At 42.1% G+C, this 25,653-nt stretch overlaps 1 protein-coding gene across 2 annotated transcripts in view; it reads right to left on the bottom strand.

Annotated features, from left to right (window-relative positions):
• Plcb1 (phospholipase C beta 1) overlaps window positions 1-25,653 on the bottom strand; it is a 711,278-nt gene that overhangs the window by 106,623 nt on the left and 579,002 nt on the right. For both annotated transcript variants that reach the window (NM_001077641.2, XM_017591467.3), the window contains exons 22-27: window positions 24,798-24,902; window positions 23,701-23,810; window positions 13,507-13,639; window positions 11,013-11,066; window positions 8,490-8,709; window positions 2,578-2,758 (exon numbers count right to left, since the gene is read on the bottom strand). In NM_001077641.2, coding sequence (NP_001071109.1) covers window positions 2,578-2,758; window positions 8,490-8,709; window positions 11,013-11,066; window positions 13,507-13,639; window positions 23,701-23,810; window positions 24,798-24,902 — 803 coding nt within the window. The remainder of the gene's footprint in view (window positions 1-2,577; window positions 2,759-8,489; window positions 8,710-11,012; window positions 11,067-13,506; window positions 13,640-23,700; window positions 23,811-24,797; window positions 24,903-25,653) is intronic.

Genomic DNA, 25,653 nt, shown 5'->3' with positions numbered 1-25,653 from the left:
TTCACCTCTATCCCACAGCCCTCTCAAGTATTCTTTTACTGCTTCAATTTTTGGAAAAATAATAATTTATATTTTTTATGCGTGAGTATCAGTGCCTCAGTATATGTCTATACACCATATGCAGGCAGTACCAGTAGAGTACAGAAAAGGCATTGGCTGCCCCAGAACTGGAGTTACAAGCAGATGTGGGCGCTGGGAACAGAACCCAGATCCTCTGGAAGACCAGTCAATGCTCTCAACTGTTAAGCTACCTGTCTGGCCCATTATAGTTCACTAGTCTACCCACAAGGCAACTCACTTAAAGTTAAAAACACTTCCTTGAACTTATTTAAGTTCTAGGATCTTAAATAAATTTAAGTTCCACGTCCTCAAAAGGGGCTCCTGGGACAGAATTGTCACTAAGAACCCATTCTATGAAAGACTGCTGAATTAGAACTTATGACAGGGCCTCAATCAGAGTTTTAACCAGCCTTCCAGAGGATCCTGATGTATGCCTTAAGTTGAGAATAACAGGCCAAGTAGAATATGATTTTTGGATAGGTAAGTCATGTGATTCTGACTTTTTAATTTTGTATTGTCATAAAGGATCCAGGATGAAGGCCAAAGCCTCACACCGAGTCACCTATCACACAGTATGCTTTCTTTTACAGTTCAGGTTAGCACATAAAACAAGGGGGTTCATTGTTAAATTTTCAGTCACATGTCCCACTGTGTCTTATCTATAGCCAATCCTCCTCCCTTCCCCCATCCTTCTTCTCTACCTCTAGCTGATCCTTTCTTTCCTCCCAAACAGTATCGTTCCTGTGTTCATGAATTGTATTTATGTGTTTGTGTGTACATGTATATACATACATACATACATACATACATACATACATACAGTCATGCATGGCTTATTCACAAACCTAGCTTCTATGAGAGAGACGAGCTATTCTCCCTCTTTCTCCATTAACTTTTCTTGTTCTCCTCCTGCCCTCCTTTCCCATTCCTTCCCCATTTAGAGCCCCTGCTCTCTTTTCATGTCAAATGTTTATAATTAAATCATACATGAGAGAGAACATGTTCTATGTCTTTTGGAGTCTGGATTATCTAACTGAACCTGACAATCTCCAGTTATACCCATTTTCCTGCGTGTGAAATAACTTAATTCTTCTCTATGCCAAATAACTCTCTGGGTGTTATTTACATTTTCTCTAGCCATTCCTCCTCCTCCTCCTCTCCCTCCCCCTCCTCCTTCTCCTCCCCCTCCCCCTCTTCCTTCTCCTCCTCCCCCTCCTCCTCCTCCTCCCCCTTCTCCTTCTCCTTCTCCTCCTCCTCCTCCTCCTTCTTCTTCTTCTGACTAATATCTTGGCCATTTCCTATTTACAGACTGCTGTGAATAGAGCCAAGATAAAAATGAATGAGCAGTCATCTCTGAGATGTGTTGAGTTAGGATTCCTTTGGGTAGTTGAGTCATACAGGAATGCTGAGTTTGGTTTTTTGAGGGCTTGTGTAACTGATGCCCATAATGGCCACACTAGGTTACCTTCCACAGCAACTTGTGACAGTTTGTCCTGTCTCACAACCTCACTAGTTATTTGTTGTCATCTGTTTCTAGCCATTCTGACCTGGGTGAAATGGACTCTCAAAGCAGTCGTAATTTGACAGCTGAAGATATTGAACATGTTTGTACCTTTATTGGCCATTTGTCTTTCTTCTTTGGAGAACTGTCTATTCAACTATTGTACATGTACTGATTCGATGGCTCCTTTTCATGGGGTTCAAATTGTATAGTTCTTTATAGGTTTTAATCACTTGTTGGACGTACAATTGGCCAAGATTTCCTTCCTTTTCTAGACTGTCTCTTCATACACAGTGAATTCCTTACATGGACAGACTCATAGCAACAGGATGGATAATCCTAGGAAAGCATTTCCTCGGTACACTGCCCTTTTGGTCAAGGCTGTTTGTTCAATACTTTTGTTTTGGGCATTAGCTTGTTTTCAGGGCTAGCACTTCATTCCTACATTCCCGTTGTGTGTTTCTGTGTGTTAAATATTCCTATTATTTATGAACGCATCAAAAACAGTATCAAGGATTTCGCTATCCAAGAGAAAAATATTTTGACAGGCAAACATCATCACTAACAAAGAGGGTGCCCTTCGATTCACAGGTAGCCGTGAGGCATTGAAGGAAAAACAGGACAATGAGAAGCATGCGGCTTCATCATGCCTGATCCTGAAAAATCTCAGTGATCCAGAAGTAGAAGTGAAAATTTACTTGCTGCCCATGCTTTACCTTTGAGAGATTTTTTTTTTACTCCCTTGTGCCATCTCAAAGATGCTCTGAAACTAATCGATGCTCAAAAATAATCCAGAAAGGTAAAAAATGAAACGTAGCTCCACGGAGGGATTAGAGGAACTCCTCAAACGTGAGGAGGAGTGTTAGTGTACTGGACACTGAGAAGCCTCTGTCCTCTCCACGCTGGGGCGGTACGCTTCTCACTGTGTCCTGTGAGTTGTCTGAGAGCAGCAAACATTTGCTCCTCTGCAGAGCCCGGCAGCTGCACAAACACATCGTTCACACCTTCTGGCTTACCAATTTAATGTGCTCCCGCTTCTGGTACTTCTCACTGTAATACTGCTCTTGCCGAAGATTAAGCAGCTGCTGTTGTTGCTTGTCTTTCAAGTCTATCAACTTCTGAGTCATTTCTGCATCCAGGGCCGCGAGGTCTTGCTCAATGGCGGATGAGCCATGATCTGGGCTGCTGGGTTCAGATCTGCAAAGACACAGAGCTTGGCTCAGGAACTGTGCAGGCGATACCAAGTGATCGTGAGGCCCCGGAAGGCCTTCTCGCAAGGGCGCTGGGCTTGGGGGGTAAAAACTAAGCCACTAGAAGGAGAAGGTGTGAATCCTACATCCAGACAGAAGCTATTTTTGCGTAAAGGACTCTTCACGCTATATGGAGTGCTCAGGGGAGATGGTGGATGAAGGAATGAGAAAATGCTGTACTGAACGCACTGTCCGATGACGACTCAGAGACATTTGTAGGATTTGCTTGGAGATTAAGGGAGATGGGAGACAGGAAGGCATAGCTAGGACTCCAGGGTCTCGGCTTCTCCTGATCCATCTTTAGATATGAAATGTTTTGAGACTCTTTTGCTTTTTGATAGACAATCTGAAGAGTGGTAATCCTTCTACATCTTCCATCCAAACAGGCTCAAAGCCACTCCAGAGCCTCTAGAAATAGATCTTTGGGAGATCTGATACCGAGAAAGCATTTTTCCTCCCGGGGAAGACCATGCAAGCTTTCTTTAATCAGAAAAGTAGAATTATCTGTCCTATATTTCCTTTCCTCAGAGGATAAAAGGTTAACTCAGTGTTAGGGACAGAACCTGTATCAAGAGTTGGTGCTATGTTGCAGAGACACGATGTGTGTGATACTGTACTAGGTATGTCATTTAAAAATTGTCCTAGCCATCTTTAAATAAGAAATAGAAATGAGTGACACTGATTTTAATAAGGTGTGTTATAAGCTGGAGGAGAGATGAACACCTGTACTCCTAACATTCAGGAACTCAAAATAGATAGATTGTGAAGTGCCCCCTCAGTTACATGGCAATCTCTGGACTCAAAATAATAATTGTGTATATAAATATTAGCTTAACCAATTAAAGGAAGCCAAAAGATGTCAGACTTATTTCAGTTTTCTTTTTGTAACAGTCAGAGACATTTGGCATGTATTCCATAATTTAACTACATCATAGTGCTGATAAAATGCACTTTTTTCTTGCCCAGGTTAAATATAAATTTTTCCACTGAGCAATGCCTCTGGTCCAAATGAACCACATTTCAAGGGCCTGAGAGCCACATATAGCTCATGGCTCCTGTCTAAGATGTGTATGTGCATGAGTTTTTCAGCTTTCATAAAGTTTCTACAAACTTGCATAGGCTTGCTCTCCCTCTGTCTCTCTGTCTGTCTCTCTCTGTCTCTGTCCTTGCCCCCCCTTTGTGTGTGTGTGTGTGTGTGTGTGTGTGTGTGTGTGTGTGTGTGTGTGTGTAGAGGAGGTATGGAGTTCTCTGCTTAGGGAACCTGGAATGTTAAACACACAGAGTTGTCCCTTCAAAGGAAGGGATTCATCATGGATATGGTTAATAGGCTGGTGACCTATATGTTCTTTGTGTGGATTAGACCACACTAGACCCTCTCCCCAGACACCATGAGCTTTATAAACCCATCTTTATGGAGGATATCATGTGCACTTTACAAAGAGCTTCAATGTAGTCCTGTCCAATCTCTTGTTTACTTTGTGCTTTGTTGTGCACATATCATTGAGTTAATTGTCAACAGAATGTTTTCACCAGATTACGCTGTGCTAAAATATGCCTGAAATAAACTACTTGCTGTCCTACTCCTTAAGACTGAACCAACACCTTACTTCATCATGTTGAACCAAACCACCTCCTTGCCTCCTGTGGATCATTACTCTGCTGGTCATGGTGGTCACAGAGACCATGCATGTGTGGATTCTAGTAGAACAGAAGGTTTTGGAAGCCCAGCCTGGCTTCCTCTACTGCCTCTTCAGACATTGTGGGTTCTTAAGGGCATGTACATAAACATGTCTCCTGTGATGTCATTTTGATGCTGTATTAGGAATTTTCAGAATATGTTACAAAAGCATGCAAGAATATAATGTGTGCGTCATTAAAGTGGAGTTCTTAGGAGGTAATGAGAGCAAATGTTGCCTTCTTGGACTGTGCAGAAACAGATAAATGCTGATTTAGCCTTCAGCTACCCACATTTCACCTGCTATCTTCTACTCTACCTTCTACCTCTGTTCAGCCTGGAAGGCAAGGTGATTTTTGCTACTTTTAAAAACAAGTGTTGCATGTTCATTGTGTTTTCCAGCTGAGCCCATGTTACATCATATGCCACAATATGGCTCTGAAGCTGCCTCCTGCTTCTCCCTACCTGGTGGGGAAGATGACTCAGAGCCCTGTAAGAGGCATATGCACCACAGCCTGCTGTGTGTGCTCCCTGCCATGGACAGGCGGCTGACACAGTCAGTTTCAAGATGACTTACAGAATTTCCAGCTAGAGAAAAAGGTTGTATTTCTCAGTGGCAATCAATCATTCCTCTCAGCCCAGCCCTTGAAAAACGTTAACGAGAGCCGATGACACGTTTCCAGAAAAGCTGTGACTGTGAAATCTACATCAGCTCCCTGCATCTCTGATGATTGTTGGGTCAAACTGACCACATTGCCCCATTTATCAGCTAACAGGAGCAATAAGGACATCTCACAAGAGTAATCTGTTACTCTTACCCTGTGACCCCAGCTCTGGGTAGGTTACTGTAAAATGTTACAAAACCGAGGCTACTCTTTGCTAGCTCAGGCCTAGCCTGAGCTATACAGAGTCTATATATCTCAAAAACTAACCAACTAACCAAATAAACAAAGGAATATTTTAATCCAAACTACAGAAAATCAAGTAAAAAAGGGAAAAATGACTTATAAGCGCTTCTTCCACTACTGTGTTATTTATTTAAAATCTCAAGTGTACATTGATACTAAAGGATACTATTAAAAATTATAGATCTTCAAAATTCTAAGTTTTACAACATTTTACAGTTTAAATTGTGTGGACTGGTGTTCATGATGATTTTAAAACAATGCCTTACACAATGCTATTAGCGTTCATTAAAGAATAAAAGTTTATGAAGTAAAGCTGTTGTGATTAGCTAAATAAAACCAAGGAAGATAAAAATTCCATAAGAAGGCAATAGGAAAACTTGGTACCTTCGTGTTATTTCTAGTTCCCTAATTAGTAAACATTGAAGAAAATATTTTCGCAATAAAAATGAACCTCATCGATTAGAAAGCAAGAGATTATTTATCATCAACTAACTTGCAAAGGATGCTCCAAGAAAATACATGATCACAACTTAGCAAAGTAAACTCAAATAGTTAGAATGATTGCTGAGTAATCTTACTTGGCCTTCGCTGTGTCCTAAATAGAGTCATAGTATGGAGATATGCACTGAAGTGGGTATCAGTTTCTAAATGCTTTTGTGGGACCATGGGTACCCTTTCTAGAAACAGTCACATGCCAGGTCCCTAAGCAAGCATGCCACAGAACACAGCTGATGGGTAGGCACCGTGCTTTGGCCCCACTGTAGCCGCATCCTGTGCTCTGCTCGTGTTTCTGAGTAGGCCATGGTATGAGTGGGCTTCAGGTCCCTGATGCTGCACTGTGGTAGATGTCCACATAGACTTCATAGGGCTGCTGTGGGGAACGCACAGGGCGGTGCCCCTGAGTGCTTAGTGCCTCTGAGTGACACGTCCTTCTAAGAACCATAGTTTACCTGGAAACCTCCTTTGGAAATTTGCCTGTTGCAAATGTAAGAGTTTTGCTAGTTTAACATTGGATAAGGATGGGTCTTAACCTAGGGACTAGTATCTTTAGAAGAAAGAGAAAATGTTAGTTAGGGTTTCTAGTGTGTGATGTAAACATCATGGCCAAAAGCAGTTTGGGAAGGAAATTCTTACTTGGCTTACATTTCCTGGGTCAGAGTTCACTGGGAGAATCCAAGGCAGGAACTCAAACAAGGTGGGAACCTGGAGGCAGAAGCTGATGCAAAGGCCGTAGGTGGGGGATTGGGGAGGTGCAATGCACTGTCTCACTCTTTATGATCTGCTCAACGGCCTGCTTTCTTATAGAACCCGGAACCACCAGCCAAGGGGTGGCCTCGCCCACAGTGGACTGAATCCTCTCAAACCAATCATCAAGAAAATGCCCTTCAGGTTTACCCACAGCCAATCTTATGGAGGCATTTTCTCAACTGAGATTCCCTGCTCTCAGATGACTCTAGTTTGTATCAAGGTCCCACAAAAAAACTAGCTGGCAAACTGAGCTACATGGTGATACTCTGTTTCAAAACTCTAGGGTCTGGGTATCAGCTAAGTAATGAAGGACTTGTCCAGCATGGACAAGTTCATGGGATCCTTAGCCCTGCGATAAAAAATTAAAAACACAGGGCACTATTCTTTTCTCTGAGGTCATTCTACATCAAAATGCTGTTCCTCTTTTGGATATTCTTCATGGTTATGCTGCACGGTTATATTTGCTGTCCATTTCCCTCTCGTTATTGTGATGCTTTGGGTTTCTGTTGCTGTGATGAAACACCATGACCAAAACCAATAGGGGAGCAAAGGGACAAGTTCACCTTACACTTCCAGGTGACAATCTGCCATTGAAGGAAGTCAGGGAGGAACCTGGAGGACTTCCGGGTGACAATCTGCCATTGAAGGAAGTCAGGGAGGAACCTGGAGGACTTCCGGGTGACAATCTGCCATTGAAGGAAGTCAGGGAGGAACCTGGAGGACTTCCAGGTGACAATCTGCCATTGAAGGAAGTCAGGGAGGAACCTGGAGGACTTCCGGGTGACAATCTGCCATTGAAGGAAGTCAGGGAGGAACCTGGAGGACTTCCAGGTGACAATCTGCCATTGAAGGAAGTCAGGGAGGAACCTGGAGGACTTCCGGGTGACAATCTGCCATTGAAGGAAGTCAGGGAGGAACCTGGAGGAACGAACTAGTGCAGAGACCATGGAGAAACGTTGCTTCCTGACATGTTCCTCATTGCTTCCACAGCCTGCTTCCTTATAGACCCCAGGACCACTAACCCAGCACTACACACAGTAAAATAGCCCTCGCACATCAAACATTCATCCCTGGGACTCTAGCTTGTGTAAGTTGAGATAAAATTCACCAGCAAACATGCCTGCATATTTGCTATTTAAGGGTAAAATTGTATGCAATCATCGAATATCCACAGGGTACAAGAAATACAACAATAATATTACTTAATAGCTATGCTAGGCTTGTTTCTCTCTGCCACATTCTGAGTGTTTTGAGACACGAGAGAATGTACTGTGAGAGCCCCAGACCCTACCATATCTATCAGGTCATTATGGGTTTCAGGCCTCGAAAGGAAGCTGATGCTTCTTCTTCCTCATGGTAAGAAGTCTGTTCAACTAGATCCAAGGTATATAAGAACTCCATACCCACACTTTGGGAGCTGCTACAGTGCGTGTGTGTGCATGTGTGGGGTGTGTGTGTGTGTGTGTGGTGTGTGATCAGCTACATGATATTTGAGTGATGGGGCAGAGGCTCTGGAAGTATGATTGCATATCTACTCCAGAATTTGTTCAAATGAAGAAATCCATACCCGAAGTCCCAGGTATGCCAAAACCAGAGAAAGAAGGGTCATAGGAGTTCAGCCAGTCAAGACTAGCCTGGGAAAGGGGGAGGGAAGGATGGAGGGAGGGAGAGAAGGAAGGCAGGAGGGAGAAACTAAATTTAGCTTATGTGGACTGAAAAGACCCAAGAAGGTCATGGTGGAGCAGGTGCTGTCATTTTGCTCCCTGAGGTGGCTCAGTTAAAAAAGGTGTCGGCACCACACATAGGACATTAACTCCCTCGACCGCAGAATCTCTTTATCGACTCACTTCTTCTTGCTATCCTTTTTGGCGGACTTTTCCAAGGCTGCCCTCCTTCTCAAGTAGTCATTCTGAATCTCATTGTACTTGGTGGTATGCTCCTTGATGAGCTCGGTGGTTTTCTTGTGGTGTCTCTTGACCAGGTCTTTCATTTCTTTGTAGTGCTTCTTTTGAAGTTTCACGAACGATTTCTGTTGCTTGAGCTCTTCAATGGTCTGCGCCTCTACTTCTGCAACAGAAGAGCATAAGAGCTGAGTGACAGAGTGAACTGAGAGTCCAGGGTTAGGGAAGTGGCATTCTGTTCTGAGAGGGACAGCTCATCCCCACCAAGAGAGGCTAAAGAACACAGCTTAGATGTCAGAACTGTCAGACAACTGCTCTGGCTTACTTGCTAACCACTGTGCTAACCAAACTTTGCAGAGAGCCAATTCCTTTCTCTGGAGCTTTAAGGTTGGTTTTCCTAGAAGGAGAGTCTAGAATGGGGATTTGGGTGCCTGTGACTCACTGTGGACTGAGGGGAGGGGAAAGTGAGGAGGACACTGGCAGTGGAAACAACCAAGCAAAAGCAAGCACATCGATTTCAGTCTGACTTCTGAATGATCATAGAGGAACCCCAAGTGTGGACGGCATACCAGGGCTGGTCTACTCACGAGAAAAGAAGGCCAGCTTCTTGTGAATTTGGAGTGGTCAAAAAGGGAACGCAACCTTCTAGAGAGGATTTCCCTTTACACAGAGGGAAATTCTGCAGAGAAGTAGAAACTAGACTTTAATAACCCAGCCTCGCTAAGGCCTGGAATAGGATGTATCACATCGGAGGAGAATGGAGGAGGTCCCCAGCTTCATCCTTTTTAGGGATGATGGCATTCCTACTAAAGATTGGTCTGATGGTTAAATCAAAATAATTAAGGAAAATGTTTAATGGTTCTCAATCTTCCTAATGACGCAGTCCTCATGCGGTGAAATCCAACTATATATATTTTTGCCGCTACTTCATAACTGTACTTCTGTACTGTTCTGAATCATAATGTAAATATTTCTAGAAATGGAGGTTTGCTGAAGGAGGCATGACCCACAGGTTGAGAACCGCTGTGGAAGCGACTTGGCAAATAAACACACACGTTCAGCATCCTTCAGCAGACACACTAACAAGGGACACACCATAGGTTTCTCCCTACGTCTCAGGGGATATGTCAGTCAAGTGTACCAAGAAAGTGTCCTTTAATATAATTTTCCACAAAGGCTTCAGCAGGGCTAGTGGGTCACCTGTATGCCTGCAGTGTTTTATCCAATGTTGAGAAAAAAATGGTCAATGTGACAAAGTCCGACCTTAAATCACTTCATAGACACACGTCATCACTTCTATAATAAGCGTTTGTAAAACGCATTCTCACTTCTGAAGTCCCACATTAGCTTCTTATTACTTGTCCTAGAATTACAAGTTTGGGGGTTTGAGGAGCCTTTCAATGCATGCTGTCTTAACTCCAGTGAATTATTTATTTGGACTCAGTTAACTCAGAGTTCACATGTTTCCATTTCTCAATTTGAACTTTCTGTTTTGGGAACAACAGCACAAAAGATACCATAAATATTTGGAACTGTCAAGAGGTTTGGAAATAATATATATCAGGAACCATAGCAATGGTGAGAAATGGGTTGTGCATAAATGGGGATCAAAATGATAAATTTCTGTTGCTAAACATCAAGAGCTTTAAGCACTTCCTTCTCTTACCATGTGTCTGTCCTGACAACTACTTTTTCTTCCTTTAGAAGGAAGAAGTTGCAGAGAAAACGAGATACACGTAGTTAACAGTTTCCTCAGGCTCAAACTGACTCCTTACGGTTCACATTAATGATTACATTAAGAATTTATAATCCTGAGAAACTGCTGCTGTTTCTGGTAATCAATTCCACCTTAGAAAAAAATGGTTTCTAGAACATGAGCCATGGGTGGTTTAGAAATGGGACCCCCTCTTGCTCCGACCTGTAAGACACAGACATTCTAAAAAACCTTTAAAAAATCCTCCAGGCAAAAAGCTATCCCTTGGAATATCCTAAAATGTAAAAGTATTGTTCATTTGCATAAAGACACATAACACTAGTGGGCAGGCTGTTCAGAGATAGCCGCACTTAGGGTGGTGGTGCGACCCTCTGTGTATTTACACACTTACATATTTTAACATAATACCTCACGGTCATGTTTTCTACATCAGTGTTGTGTTGCTTCCCATGGAAATCTTTAAAAACATGCTTTGTTGTCTTAAAGCTCCTCATAATTCCTCCATGAATGATTTATATGTTTTTTGGCGGACTATAACTGTGTGCATTAAATTCCTATATCCCAAATCCCTAGCCCTGCCCACTTTTGCAAAGCTGACAGGTTTCAGCGAGCATCACCAGGTAAAAAGCAGAATACTGCCAGGAGTCTAGGAACCTTCTGACGCCGTCCCTGACCAGGCGTAATCCAAGCCTCCCTACACTTACGGTGCAATGTTCAGTTGCCAAATGCCTTGAGGAGGAAAGGTTTGTACTCACCTGTTAACACGCTCTGAATCAGATCCTCTGTTTTGGCGGGTGCCTTCACAGACCCTGCAACCAAAAAGATCAAAGAAATGGCCTTCTCTGTCTTTCAGATTTTTATCTCATTTTTACAAGCATGTTTGCGGATGGAGGTGTGGCCATCGGGGTTTCATCTCCAGTACTGGGAGAGTTGTGCCCCTTGATTCTAAGTCTCTTTTTGAGACGATGGCTAATCGTGTTAGAAAGTTGTTTACAACACAATTACTTTTTTTAGTTTGTAACTTGGATTCAAGCCAATGGTGATGAATAATTCCATATATTCTCCATGTATAGGGAGACATCCCTTCACTCAGACCAAAACAAGAAATTCAATCTCAGCAGTGCTACCGCCATCTTCTGGCAAAATCAGGAATGGCATGATTAAAGAATGAATGTTGACCAAAGAACCTTTATCAACTCCAAAGTGCAAAGTGTGAGGTGTAATAGGGCATTTACACACCCTCAAAATGTCTCTCTTTGCACACAGGAGTGGGAAATTACACTTTCAGAGGGAAGCCATTTTGACTTAGGGGTAGTACATGTCAACATCACCTGTCCCCATCAAAATGCGTTAGGAAGGGTACAGCATCAAAACAGAACCCCAGTCTGAAGACAGGAAAACATTGTGACAGCTCAGAGCAAGCAAGGGATATTTTAAATAATAAAATATCAGGGTATAAGAAACAAGAAAGAGTTGAGGGCTGTTCCAGAGGGAAGGCAACTCTGGAGACATGGTGAACAGTGCACTGTGGGACCCCGAGTGCGAATCTACGGCAATACATAGAGCCTGGGGCAAGGCGGGCCGAGCTTAGAGAAGGCGAGCTTGCTTTGAAAGCTTGCTTTGTTCTTGCTGAATGCTGACTTAAGGGGAAGGGGAGAATTTATGCCACAGATTCTGTAATATTTTTTAACTGTCTCCTGCAAGCCAAATTATTTTTTAAGTATCACTTAAGAAGCAAAATGTTAAAATGGCAAATTCTCTTTTATTCCTAGAAGCAATAAACTCTAGTTCAGAAGCTCTGCAAACTTTTGCATGTGGTAAATAATACCATTGGAAAATGCTGTTTCTTGTGTATGGTTAGCCATCTCCTATTACTGATTTCATTGGCTTTCATAGGAGCAGAGTATCAGTTCATGCGTGGTTGATTCAAGTGAAGTAGGATGTGTATTTATAAAACATATTCTCAGGAAAAGCACCCTTGCACATCATTGAGAAGATCTGAATGTTACCAATGGCACATTCCACTATGACAGAGAAGAGAAAGGGCACAGTCCCACTCTAGTGTTTTATTTTATTCTCCCCCTGCTTTATAAACTGACTCAAGCGGATGGATCAAATGCATGCTACCTCTTGGCACTAGGTGACTCTAAAGCATGCATGAAGCTCAACCTGCCCTCAGGATGGGTTCTATGTGTTAAGAGAACACACACACGTACACACATACATACACACGGTCACCACCACTACTTACACATACACATATCCTACCACTCACATAATACACACACATATATGTACACATACAAACACATACATAGGTATCACACACACATATATATATATACATACAAACACATACATACATATCATATACACACACATATATATATACACACACACTCACATCCACCACCATCCCCACCATCACCCTACTCATACACACAAATTCATATAAGCCCAGCCCATATATATGTATATATAGATTTATACTATATATATATATATACATACACATACAAACAAAAGATACATATCACACACACAGAGACAAACATCACACTACACCACACACACACACACACACACACACACACACACACACACACACAAAATTAACCAGAGTGAGCTGAAATGCTAATATGAGATGCATTGAAATTATATTCCTCTGAGAAGCAAGAGAAATGAATGCAGCGTTGGTTGACGCGTAGAAGCTAAAGCAGGCACTCCAGTAGTCACACATACCCTCTGACCTGGCTGTCCTCCACTAGCATCGTGCCCTTCGGGAAGTGCGTCATCACCTCCCAAATAAAACAACAACAGAGCATACCCTGTTGAGGACTGGGATGAAGAGGAGATGACCAAACCCATATGCAAGCCTAGCAGACAGGTTAGCATAGGAGGACATTTAAGGCTACTGGACAATCACATGTTGGCAGAGACTTGAAGTAAAAGCAAGAACGTGCTTCTAAGGCATAGTTGTAAGTTGCTTGTAGAACTCTTCACAAACTCAAACTATCAGTGGAGGGATCATAATTCACCCCCAGATAACAACTAATGGCTGAGGGGGGGGTATAGGTTCTCAGGAGAGCCAGGTGAAGATTTGTGAGACCTCCTAATGTTCAACCATGCACCCATCCTGCCACCTACCCACCCACATTACACAAAGCCATGCGTATATCCCAGAGCCCTCAGAGGAGCCCAGAAGCTGAAGGTTGGAGTGCTAGCAAATAGCACTGTCCCACTCTTTACCTGGAGCAGGCTGGCTGTGTGGAGCCTGGGAAGGTGGCTTGGGTGCAAGGGTTGCGGTGTGATTCACCCCATTCTCTGCTGGAGTTGTCCTGGTTTCACTTGGAGCCTCGGATGACGTTTCCCCGGGGTCAGCCTACGATCATAAACACGTTTTTAACTTTACACTTTATACTATTTTTATTTTCTCCCAGTGCCAATAAGGCTACACATTGTGGCATTTTCACCATTCCTTTGGAGTCGGAAATACCAGGTTTGAAGCTGTCAAGAAAGCAAGATTGACGCAGCTTAGTGTGAAATCAAGAAATGGCAGGTTAATTGCACAAAGGGCTCTGGTTTCCACTCCAACTTGCTCATTCTCTTGGATAGAGGCTTCCCACGCTGCCTCTGGTTCTCACCAGATGCTGTGCATCAAATGAAAAAATAGCAAAATTTAACACAAACAGAGCACCATAAAGACACAGTCTGTCCATCCATTACCAGACTCCTGCCATATCAGTAGACACCAGAGACTCTGTAGAAGGATGGCTAAGCCCAATGTCCCGAGATAGACACACATGAGTGAAACAGCTAAACTGATCTCAGCCTGATCCAGAGTAGCAGAGACTGTGCTGCTGAATGAATAACGCAGAAGGAAGTACTATTTTGATTATATGCCACCAGTTTCCACGTCAGAGCAGGAACCGATGTGGGCAAACAATGATGAGTGCAGACATTAGAGCCAGATATCCTCGGATTCAAATCCAGTCCATTAACAAGTAACTTACTTCTCCGTGCTGTGTCTCCACTTTTATCCGCGAGGTTATGCATGACTTAGGGATCCTAACATTGCCTATCTTATAAGGCGTTTTCCAGGCTCAAAACAGGTAATGTTTAGTAAGTAGCTAGAACGTTTTCTGGTTCTAGTAAATCAGTACATGTACAAAAGAGTTAAGATGGTAGGACATTACCGATAGACAATAATAAATGTATCAAGACTCAGGAGCCCTTCATTCCACCTATTTCAGCAGCTCTGCCCTATTCAAAGTAAACATTCAATAGATGTCTGTTGGATTGATGTTGATCCTTGTAAAGTAATTGCCTCTATAGTAGCATAGTCTTCCAACAGTGCTCTCCCACACTCCAAGTGCCTGACAAGCCCACGGCAAGTTTTACTGGTGATGACTTTATGTTTCTGTGTACTGCATGTATAAGGTATACTAGGGATGTTTTCTTCCATGGGTCACCTGGCTGCCAACACTGTGGCATTTGGGCATGTAATTGCAAACAGCAGACTGGAAATTTTACCAAAGGAAGGCAGAAGTATAAACAGCATCACTGATTCATATTGCCATTCCTACCCTACCCCCAACTCATTACTCTTCATCTTTGAAACAAAGCCTTACTCTATGGCTGTGGATGACCTTGAACTCACGATCCTCCTACAGCCTCAGTGTTGGTGTTGGATCAGTCAGTCCCCCATCGCAGTGTTGTCTTAAGACAACAAATAGCACTGTACATGGCCCGGGCCTCTTCAGTGTACCTGATCTCACTGGGATGGGCGGGAGAAAATACGTGTTGGTACTAAGCCAGACATTAAGACAGGAGCCTAGCCACAGAACCTAGAAGCATTAGATTTCACTATAGGAAAAGTACATCTATTGACAGATGGATAATTCTGATTGGTAAGTTCTCGTATGGCCACATTAAGTTAGCACCCATTAGGAAAATTCTCCCTAGAGTCACATGCCAAGAGGAAAGATGATATATTCTTTGTTCAACCAGACATTGCAAAAGAGAGTCTCCTGGGTCAAATGCTGCATATGGGTTTTTGTTTGTTTGTTTGTTTTCTGTGTTTGTTTCCTATGCTGCCTGATTTTTCCAAGCAGGACATGTCATATACAGAGAATGCTTTTCTTGAAAAACAAAAAAATCAGAGTTAAGGAACTGGAGCTATAAAATGTTGAGCGGGAAAATGGAAGCCACACCTAAACCCAGAGGAAGCTCTTCTAAGTGGGACAGGCATAGCTCAGTGACCACCTACTCCTGCCTGGTGTTGAAGTAAGATGAAAAACTAAATATTCATGTGAACTTACACTTTTGCAAATGACCTAAAGGCCAAAGTGCACCTCCAGGCTGCATTGGACCCAGAGCGACCTCTGCATGCTCTAACTGGACGAGCAGAGTTTGCCTGGAATCCCCAAGCCAGAATGTTAAAGGGATGTTCTGTCTGGAAATGCCCTGGGCCAGCAGCCAACAAATGTGTAGCTCTCACTTCCTCCATCCTGCCAGACACGTGTCCGGAGAAGAGGGTAAGGAGGCGCTGATTAATAGCGTCTTTGTATAGTCAGATTTCCCAAGGGCCTCTGAGGATTTTTTTTTTCTGGGGATGAATGTGATACTTTAGTGAGCATAGATGCTGGCAAACAACAAAAGACTGATGTCTGACAGTTTTGCCAAGGGATGGGTAGAAAAGCCCCAGTTTCCCCATCAGAGAAATTGATAACCGAAGCTGAGGATTCTATGGGCTGGATGACGTTTTCGTCTTGGCTTCATCTCAGCCCAGCCTGGTGGGCTTCACTTTTAGCACCATGGCCGAGTTATCAAAGACAGTACTGAAAGTCAGCACTAAAACCTCTTAAAAGGAAGTCAGAGGTCAAATAGGAGACATGAAAACTTATAGTTTAAGGTCTAAATATTTTAAGTGGCAGGCATTCTGCATTCTATGACAGTGGCAGCTTAGGGGAGCATGAATAAAATAGTAAGTCATGGCTAAGATAGGGACGCATAAGAAGGGGAGATAATTCCTAAAGAACTCCCCTGTTGCACTAGAACAACGTTCAAATATATATAAATATATATTTAAATAATAAATATATACAGATATATTTATTATGGCTAAATACCTACAGTTGTGAAATACTAAATACTAAACCTTTTGATATGATGAAAAAATTAAGTCCTTCCCACCAGATTGATGGTTGAGCTTAAATGCAAAACCCAAATTTTCTGTGCCCAGCTCAAAGGAATCAACACTTTTTACTTTGTTTCTCCCCAGGCCTCTCCATAACGATTACTTTCATGTATTTCAACAAAACAAGGACAAAATGCTTCTCCAAAGTGCTAGAAATTATGACATAAGTAAAGGTACCAAAGATACGTTTTTATAAACTTAATTGCAAGACCCCTGGGATCAATTACATGATTCTCAATTAAAGAAGGTTCCGATGATGGAACTTCAGGTGCTCTTACTAGATTTTTGCTTTTAGCCTCTGCCGCCTAGTGGACATATAGAATTACTGCAATATATTCCTCTTCAGAATGAGGCCAAACATGATTTTTAAAATCTAATATTTCATATTTAAAAATTACATCTTTCCAAAGGTTAAAGTACATGCAAATTCTTTGAGAATATACCACACGTAAATCAGTGAACAGATAACAGTCATTCTTACAGGTTTTGGAGAAGGCAATCTGTGAGGTATGATGTACAAATAAACAGAAAAGACTTGTGCCCTGGACACAAGGAGTTTAATAATCAAGCAGCTGAGAATACATATCATAAGAAATCTGTCTAATGTTTAACATGAAAGTAAAATGTCTTTCACCTATGAGATGTTACTTGGGTTGTTACAGGAGACGCTATTGGGGTTGTTAGAGGATACTAGTTATTCCTGAGTCCTGGGCAGGTAGGATAGCTCAGTACCCACTGAGCTTGCCAACAAACTTCACACCTAAGTTTGAGCCCTGGGACCCACATGGTGGAAAGAGGGACAAATTCTCAGAAGCTTTCCTCTGAGCCTACACACCTGTGCTGAGGCATTCCTGTATGCACACCCTGACACACACACACACACACACACACACACACACACACACACACTAAGCAAATAAATAAATAAATAAATAAATAAATAAATAAATAAATAAATAAATATAAAATTCATTAAAATATGCTGTCCCATCCATGGGACTTGTTAGGATGACAGCATGTTGCCTTGGACCCTGGTGGGTAAGGGTGAGGTTAGCCATTTTCTCAGAACACCATGAGGGAGATTTGTAATTTCAGGATACACGATCCAGTCTGCTAAGAACGAACGTGGGCAGTGTGTATGACTTTGTTAGAGACAGAATTTTGATTGAAACAGCTTTCCAAAACATATAGTTAAGCTGTGCCTAAACTTTCCACTAGCTGAATGAACTTAGCTATCATACCTGTCCTAGCCCTGAGAAATTCAGACTCAGTCCTGAGAAAAACACATCCTGACTGGGCTTTTCCACATGTGTAGGAGTGAAACGCACTGGCACTTGCAGCCCACCTTGAAATGAATTATAAATAGATAAGTGGATAGAGGAGTTTATATGTGATCAAGTGAAGATTGGGACTTAACTGTGGACTGAAATAAGAACATCAATTTTATCATTTTTCACGTTCTACCTGTAGAGTCTGGTAGCACAAGTAAGAAGCAAAAGCTTTAAGTAGTGGGCAAATTTGTCTTCTGCCTTTAGCTTTTGCCTTTCCTTTTTAGAAACCTAACACGCATGAATATTTTTCCCATAAGTATACGTGTGCACTGCATGTGTGCCCAGTCCCTTACAGGGCAGACCAGGGCATTAGATCACTTGGAATTGGAGTCACAGATGGTTTTAAGTCCCCATGTGGCTGCTGGGAACTGAACCTGGGTCTTCTGCAAGAGCAGCGTGTATTTTAACCACCGAGCTCATCTCCCACCCTGTTTTCCAAACGTCTTAATGAGCACCTAATATGTAAAATTAGTTTGGTGTCTTTTGCAATCAGCAGCCAGCAAGCTCTTTCAGTAGTATCTAAAATGGAATCCAAAGGACTCTTCACATGTGAAGGCTGAACCAACCACCATTTCAATAAAGCTAGCATTCCCAACACACATTGACCTAGGAGTGACCACTGCATGTTTAATGTGTGAAGGTTTATTAATTAACATCATTTTCCGAGTCAGAAGTGAGGAGGACAATGTGTGACTTTTCTCAGGGGAGGTGTCTCTAAATATATATCCATACACATGCATATGCATGTGATTTGATATATATCCATTCAGCATAGTAACTGATGTATATACAGCATTAAAATAACATTTGTTCAACAAATGAATTGATGGATTATGAGGGGAGAAAAACTTCCACTCTCAGGTTCCTGCTGGTACATAAGTAGTAGGCATACTTCATTGGCAAAGACCTGAAACTATAGTATATGTTGAATATTATGCTGAAATCAGGAAAAAAAGTGTTTGAGTGAATGAACACTAAATCCGTGAATGGAAAGAATGAAGCTGCTTCTCTTCCTACAGTTGACTCATCACCACAACTGGGAGATTATAAAAATACTAAATATGAATGCACCTGGCCCTGCTGACGATTTTATACACGTGCCAGTATCTATGTGACGAAAACCACAAAGTCGCAGGCATTACAGACTGTGAAATGTGTGTGAAATTTGTATAGAGTCTGTGCACATGCTCAGAATACTTGTAGATCGTGGTTATATAAATAATTGTACTGTACTGTTCAGGAGAATAACTAGGAAAGGGTCTTCATGTCTGTTACGGAGGCAATTTTTTTTAAAGAAATCCACAATCAGTAGTTGGCTGAATACATGGAGACAGAACCCACAGATGCACAGGGCCAAACACTCATCAGAGTTCCCACCACCTCCCTTAGAACATTTTTAACCAAGTTTCTGAGGAAGTCAGAACCACTGAACTAGAATGGTATCCTGGCTCAGTCTGCCCTTCTAAAAGGCAGTCGAAGTACCCTTTGCATCCTTTCCGGTAGGGGCAGAGCTCTGAGATTAAGCTGGATTGTTTTGCATAGACCTTGGCCCAACAGTACAGAGTGGGGACGTTCAGAAAGAGTTCCTCCCGGAGCCCTTCCTCGGTTTCTGGGACTAAACTGTATTTTGGAGGAAATGGGATGGACGAACTTTATCTGGGGAGAACCACACCTTTGCTAGAAAGGATACAGGGCTCCAAAGGAGTAACTTTCTAAGTGTGGCCATCACCAACATCAGATCCTTAGGAATGCAAATTCCAGGGTTTACTCCAAACCATCTGCATCGGACAGGACTGTGCATGGGTGCTGACACTTGCTATACATGGAGAGCCCTGCTACTAAAATCCAGGAAGTTTGTTAGCAATGCAGAATTTTACGCCCTCTGTAAGATTTAATGAATTGGCATTATATCATGATCTGTGGGTAATTTTTATGCACAACCAAATTTGAGAGTTTTGCGCTAGAGCAGGGAGAGAGCCTTCATTAATTGAGAGCCATACTTTTGCACTCCGTCTGCTGTTGGGTACGGTATTGGCAATGATTCCAGTGTTTTGGGAGGGTGAACCTAAAGCCCTGATCTGCAATCCACTGAAAAATGTCACTGCACATGTAGAGTGCTGTGCTGGAGCAAGTCAGTAGTGGGTTTGCTTAAGTTCTGGTGGCTATCGGGGCCTCTTGTGACATCTTACTTTGAATTAAGTGAATCACTCATAATTACAAGAAATCATTTCCTTCTCTAAAAATGGTGGCTACTCTGATTGCCTTAGGGCATTCAAAAAACTGACATGTAACATGTAGCTGATGGATGAAAAGGAAGGTGTCATTTTTTTTCTTTAAGAAACAATTTCACTGACTCTGAGAATTTCTCACAATATATTTTCCCTCTCCTCCAAATGCTCCCATTCTATCTACCTTTCCTCAGCCACCCAACTTCGTGTCTTCATGTCTTTAAAATTCAGGAAGTCCAATATGTACTGCCCATATACTCTTGAGGGTGGCACCATTTAATGGAGTTTGAAGGGTCCACAGGGCCACATCCTTAGAGACAGATGACTCCCCACCCCTTGGCAACTGTCAGTTGTCCACAGCTCCTGAGATGAAGCCTACCTCTCTGCTCTATGCTGTGCTTTTGTCTGCCTTGAGCTTGTGGAGGTCTTGCTCATTCTGTCACAACAGCCATGATGCCCAGATCTGCCCAGATGCCCTTCACAGGGAGACTATGAAGAACCCTTCCTTGCTAACAGTTTCCGGAATATTACAGCTGTGTCTAGTGATGGCGCAGATGTGTTTTACTCAAAGTAGGCTCCACAGGCCAGGAGATTCTGTCAGTGGAGCTTATTGTTAACGAGGCTGAGTATCAGGCTCACACCCAGACCCACGGAATCAGGCTCAGTGTGTCACCATCGCGTCTTGATCGGAATGTAAAGTTTGGAGACATGCTGGTCCACATTAGGAGTGGAGAGATCACATCCCAACTCTTTTGTTTATAAACTCTGTGGCCCTGGGCGAGAAATTTAACCCTTGAGTACCTCCATCTCCTGATCTGCTAAAAGGGGGAAGTTAGAAATTATGGATATCTTAAGGTACACCTGAAAGAAGGGGCTAGCAGCTCCTGCCTGCAATCCTAGTTACTTAGGGCAGGGGGATCAAAAATGTATGACCTGTCCAGGCTATACCATGAGTTCAAGGCCATCCCTAAATAATAATAGCTTGGGGTGTATCTCAAGTGAATATTTGTCAAACCAACCAAAATCAAGCTAACGAACCAGAATGTCACAAAGGTTAGTTAATACCAGGTACATGGAAAGTAGCAATGTTCATTATATTTACCTCCCCCATCTTCTGATATGCTGCAATAGATCACTATTGCTAAAATAACAATAAATACAAGAAACACCCCACACCCCTACCCCCAACTGTCAGATCCTAACTTCTTGACATATGACCCAGGGCCCGAGATGCCTAACACAGACAATTACAGCCTAATCTCTAACAGCTTCTAGTACCTCACCCCAAATGGCCACTAGGGAGGAAACAAACCTACTTCTTCCCAGGGTCATAATCCCCTTTCTCTCAGGGAATTTGCCTGCTGTGTTTTTATCTATAATATACATTACTTAATAAAAGTTTTCTATGAGGCACAGCAGGCAAAGGCATTTGTCACAATACCTACAAACCTTGGTTTTAACCCTGAGACTCCACATTGTGGAAAGAGAAATGATTCCCACAAACTGAACTCTGAGCTCGGCAAGCACCCTATGGGACATGAATGTGCACACACAAGTGTGAACAGTCATGATCATGTGTGTCCCCATGCCTTGGACATACCATTCTCAGCATGACAGTCATGCTCAAATGTTTCATTTTGACATTAAAGTCTGTATGGAATATTTTCTAGCAGATATATTGAGTCACAGTTTTTTCTTTATAAATGTATTTTAACGTAGAAAACAAGAAGAGTTGCTGATATTTTATTTGGCGTCTTACATTAGTATATCTGAGCTTTAAATTTTTATTAAAATTGAAGACAAAATTACACACACAGACGGCATCCTAGTATTGTCTGTATTGATGACTGGCCATGCCTATATATTACTAAAGAGTTTCTTTTTGTTGCTTATGTTTAGTTTTTAATTTGATTTGTAGAGAAATACCTATAACTGCTATAACCCTAAGATTGAGGATTGAGATTATGTTTTTGTTTTTATTCTGCAACATTGTCGACCAACGGCTCGAACGATGATTTTTAAAATGACAAAAGTACTTAGGTGCTAAGGGACATAGCAGTCATCCCAGAGGTTGGGAAACAGATACAGGGAGATGTACAATTTAGGGCCAGCCTGAACTATGTAGCAATATGCTGGCTAAAAACAAAACAAAACAAAACAAAAAAAAGCAAAAACAAAAACAAAAAAAAGAAGAAAAAGAAGGAAAAAATGAAAGGGCACGCAGAAAGTCTCCATGTGATCTTCTAATGCCCAACCATAATTTTTATATTACAGACAGGTCTCCTACAGCTCCTGTGCATACATACTATAGGTCTTGGTTTAGAGATTTATGGGACTCCTGAGAGTGTGAACAAATAGCTCTCAAATTCTTGTGCCTTCTCTTGGATTCTTTTCCTTTTGTTTGTTTTATCCAACTCTGAAATGCTTTTGGTTTATCTTATTATATTTTACTATATTATATTTTATTATTATTACCCCATAGAATCATATTTATTTTCTAATGAGAGAGAGAAAGAGCACTGATCCCGATAGGAGGGCAGAGGAGGAACTGGGAGGATCAGAGGAAGGGAAAACCATAATCAGGATATATTACATGGGAAAACATTTATTTTCAATCAAAGATAAAAAAGTAAAAATAAATATAAATAAATAAATCTTCTTAGCACTCCATGGAACTTCCTCTAAGATATTCTAGGCCACAAACATAGTCTTACCAAATAAAAAAAAAACAAAACAAAACAAAAACAAAACAAAAACAAAACAATTTTTGATAGCTTATCAGGGCACAGAGCAAGAAACTTAGAAACCAATTGCAAGAGAAACCACATAAACTACACAAATATGTGGAGATAGAATTATACACTCTTAAATCACTGGTGGGTTACTGAGAAATCAGGGAGGGAATTAAAAATGTTTTATAATACAAGGAAAAGGAAAAGATAATTTATCAGAGCCTCTGTTATGCTACCAAGACAGTTGTAAGAGGGAGGCTTGGAGCTTAGTGCTTACTCTGCTGCATCCTGGTGAGCTGCAACAATGAGCTGGCCTGGCAGGTGTGTGAGCATATGCATGTCATGATGCCCATGTGTGAGCATATGCATGTCATGATGCCCATGTGTGAGCATATGCATGTCATGATGCCCATGTGTGAGCATATGCATGTCATGATGCCCATGTGTGAGCACATGCATGTCATGATGCCCATGTATGATTCGACTTGTAGGAATTGGTTCTCTCCTTCTACCACATGGTAGAACTCAGGTAGTCAGGTTTGGTGGCAAACACCCTTACCCACTAAGCCTCTCACTAGCCCTTGGTAAGTATTGCCTGTACTATAATATATCACAAATCACTTGAAAAATCATTCGTTTTACATTAAAAAGCAAAAGAAGATACAATGATTTGCTAAGTCGACACAGAAACATCTAGAAACTCTCAAAGCAGCAAGATATGCACTCTTCACTACAACCACAGGATCAGGCACAGGTGTGGTCTAAAGAATGCCAAAGAGGAAGAGAATGTGGACATTTTGGTGACTCATCTAAAGTGTTCTGACTTGAGGCGGAAATCCATGAAGGCGTGTTCCAGTGTGCCATGTCTGAGGTATGATGTCATGGAGTCTATGCCGGCAGGTAAATGTAGAACTCATGTTACAGTCATGCATTAAGATCAGACCCCTTCTCACCTCCTTCTTGACTTCCTCTTCATCCTCCAGTGTCAATGCAGCCAACTGCTTAGCTCTCTGTTCCATCAGATTGACATATCGGATTGGGTTTGATAATGCTTCAATTACATCTAAACGAGGAGGAGACATTGTACATCAAGGTTTCTGGAGGGGTTAACTATCCGTAATCCATCCAAGGGAGCAACCATCTATGCATATAACCCATCAGCTATCCATGTGCTCTCATTCATCCCCCATCCACCCACTCAGTCATGTAGCATCATTAGTTTCCACCTGTCCCTATAATTCTGCACTCAGATATGCCATATTTTGAAATGTCATATGAGACAGGACTTTGATAAAACTCCAGAGAGAAGTCAAAGTCCTTCAGTTCTGAAAGGTAATGATAAGGATTTCAAATCAGGATCACCTCAACTACATCGTCTGTCTCCACCTTTCTTTTGAAGATTTTGTCTATCCCAGCAATGGCCTTCACACTTGGCTTAGTTGGTTAAATGTGTTTCATAGACTCTTCCCATAAAGTCTGTCTTCCAGATTATTAGAACAACCCAAAGATTGGCAATTTGAGTGTCATGTGCATGGCAATGGCTAGGTAGAGACAGTTATAGCTGTCCATCTTTGGGCCAGAAATATGCGTTCCAAGTTTGTCACAGTGTCTGCCAATGGCCAGTATCTTCACTCCCAGGACCCATGGTAATTAAAACAAACCAAACAAAGCAAAAAACAAACAAATCATTTTAAAATGTTAACTTCTGGTTAAGTTAATTCCTGTTAATTTAGAACTCCATCCATAGAATTGACTAGAGATCTGCTACGAGCGAAGGCAAATTCACTGTACAGACCTAGATTAACAACAGTGGAAGGGGCAGCAAGGGTTGGGGAGTGTTTTTTCCTACAGGGATAAGACTGCCTATGTAGAAATAGACTAAACACTGAAAGAGTAGGATTCTAATGGACATGGAGAGGCTCAAATGACTGACCGTTAAGCATCTACACACAAGAAGTTGTGCTTATGAGGCCCACAGTGCCCCAGCATTGGCCCAGTTGGCCTTCCATCCAGCCATGGAGATGCAGATGACCCAGGTAGCACTGTTTACCTGCATACGTGTCTGGGACATAGTCTTTGACTTCTATGTAGACAAAGACAGCTGGCAGCATCAGGGGCTGGTTCCTCTCATTCCGCAGGCAGATGTAGTGATAGCCTGCAGGGAGACAAGGACACCAAGTGTCATCTGTTGGTTTCACAATGCTAGCTATATCCATTCATACCCATGGTGCTCGACAAACAGTCCACTCCCTTCTCAGCTTAATCACACAATTTGAACACTGCTGACTCTGTTTTTATTTTTGTTTTTTTTTTTTCTGTTCTCACCACATTTCCCCTTCCAAACTGTATGCTCCAGTGGTCCAAATTATTGGTCCAAATGTGTCTTCTATAATAAGTCATACTTGACATGGTTTCATGACTGGGGATCTGTTTTGTCCATGAGACATTAGTGGTTTGGGGCAAGCAAAGAATGAATGCACACATGTTGAGTTAGGCACCTTTAATATCCTTGTGGGTTAGGAAAAGGAAATCCCTAGATTGGATGCCACCACTACTTCAGCATGCACCCCAAAATGAGCACACATGGAACAATAATGAACCCAAATGGCACCCCAAAAGCACAACTATGCCACTGAGCTCAGGATAGCCCAGTCAATTTTTATACTGTGGCCAATGTGCTTGGTCTTCCATGAGCTCAGGCTATTCCAGTCGATCTTTATTCTGTGGCTTTACCACACAGGCTCCCATGTTGGAGGCTGTGGGATCATCCAGCTGCTCCCCTCTGCACAGCTGGAGTCATAGGCCTGTGCTACTTGGTCTTGCCAGAGATGGTTTCTGAGAGATAGTCTCATTAAAAAGACTGAGTGTGACCTTACCTAGTTCTCTGGTTTCCTGTCTGGTGAGGT

The sequence above is a fragment of the Rattus norvegicus genome, chromosome 3, assembly GCF_036323735.1.
Source record: "Rattus norvegicus strain BN/NHsdMcwi chromosome 3, GRCr8, whole genome shotgun sequence".
Taxonomy (NCBI): domain Eukaryota; kingdom Metazoa; phylum Chordata; class Mammalia; order Rodentia; family Muridae; genus Rattus; species Rattus norvegicus.
This window is presented reverse-complemented; position numbering and strand designations above follow the sequence as displayed.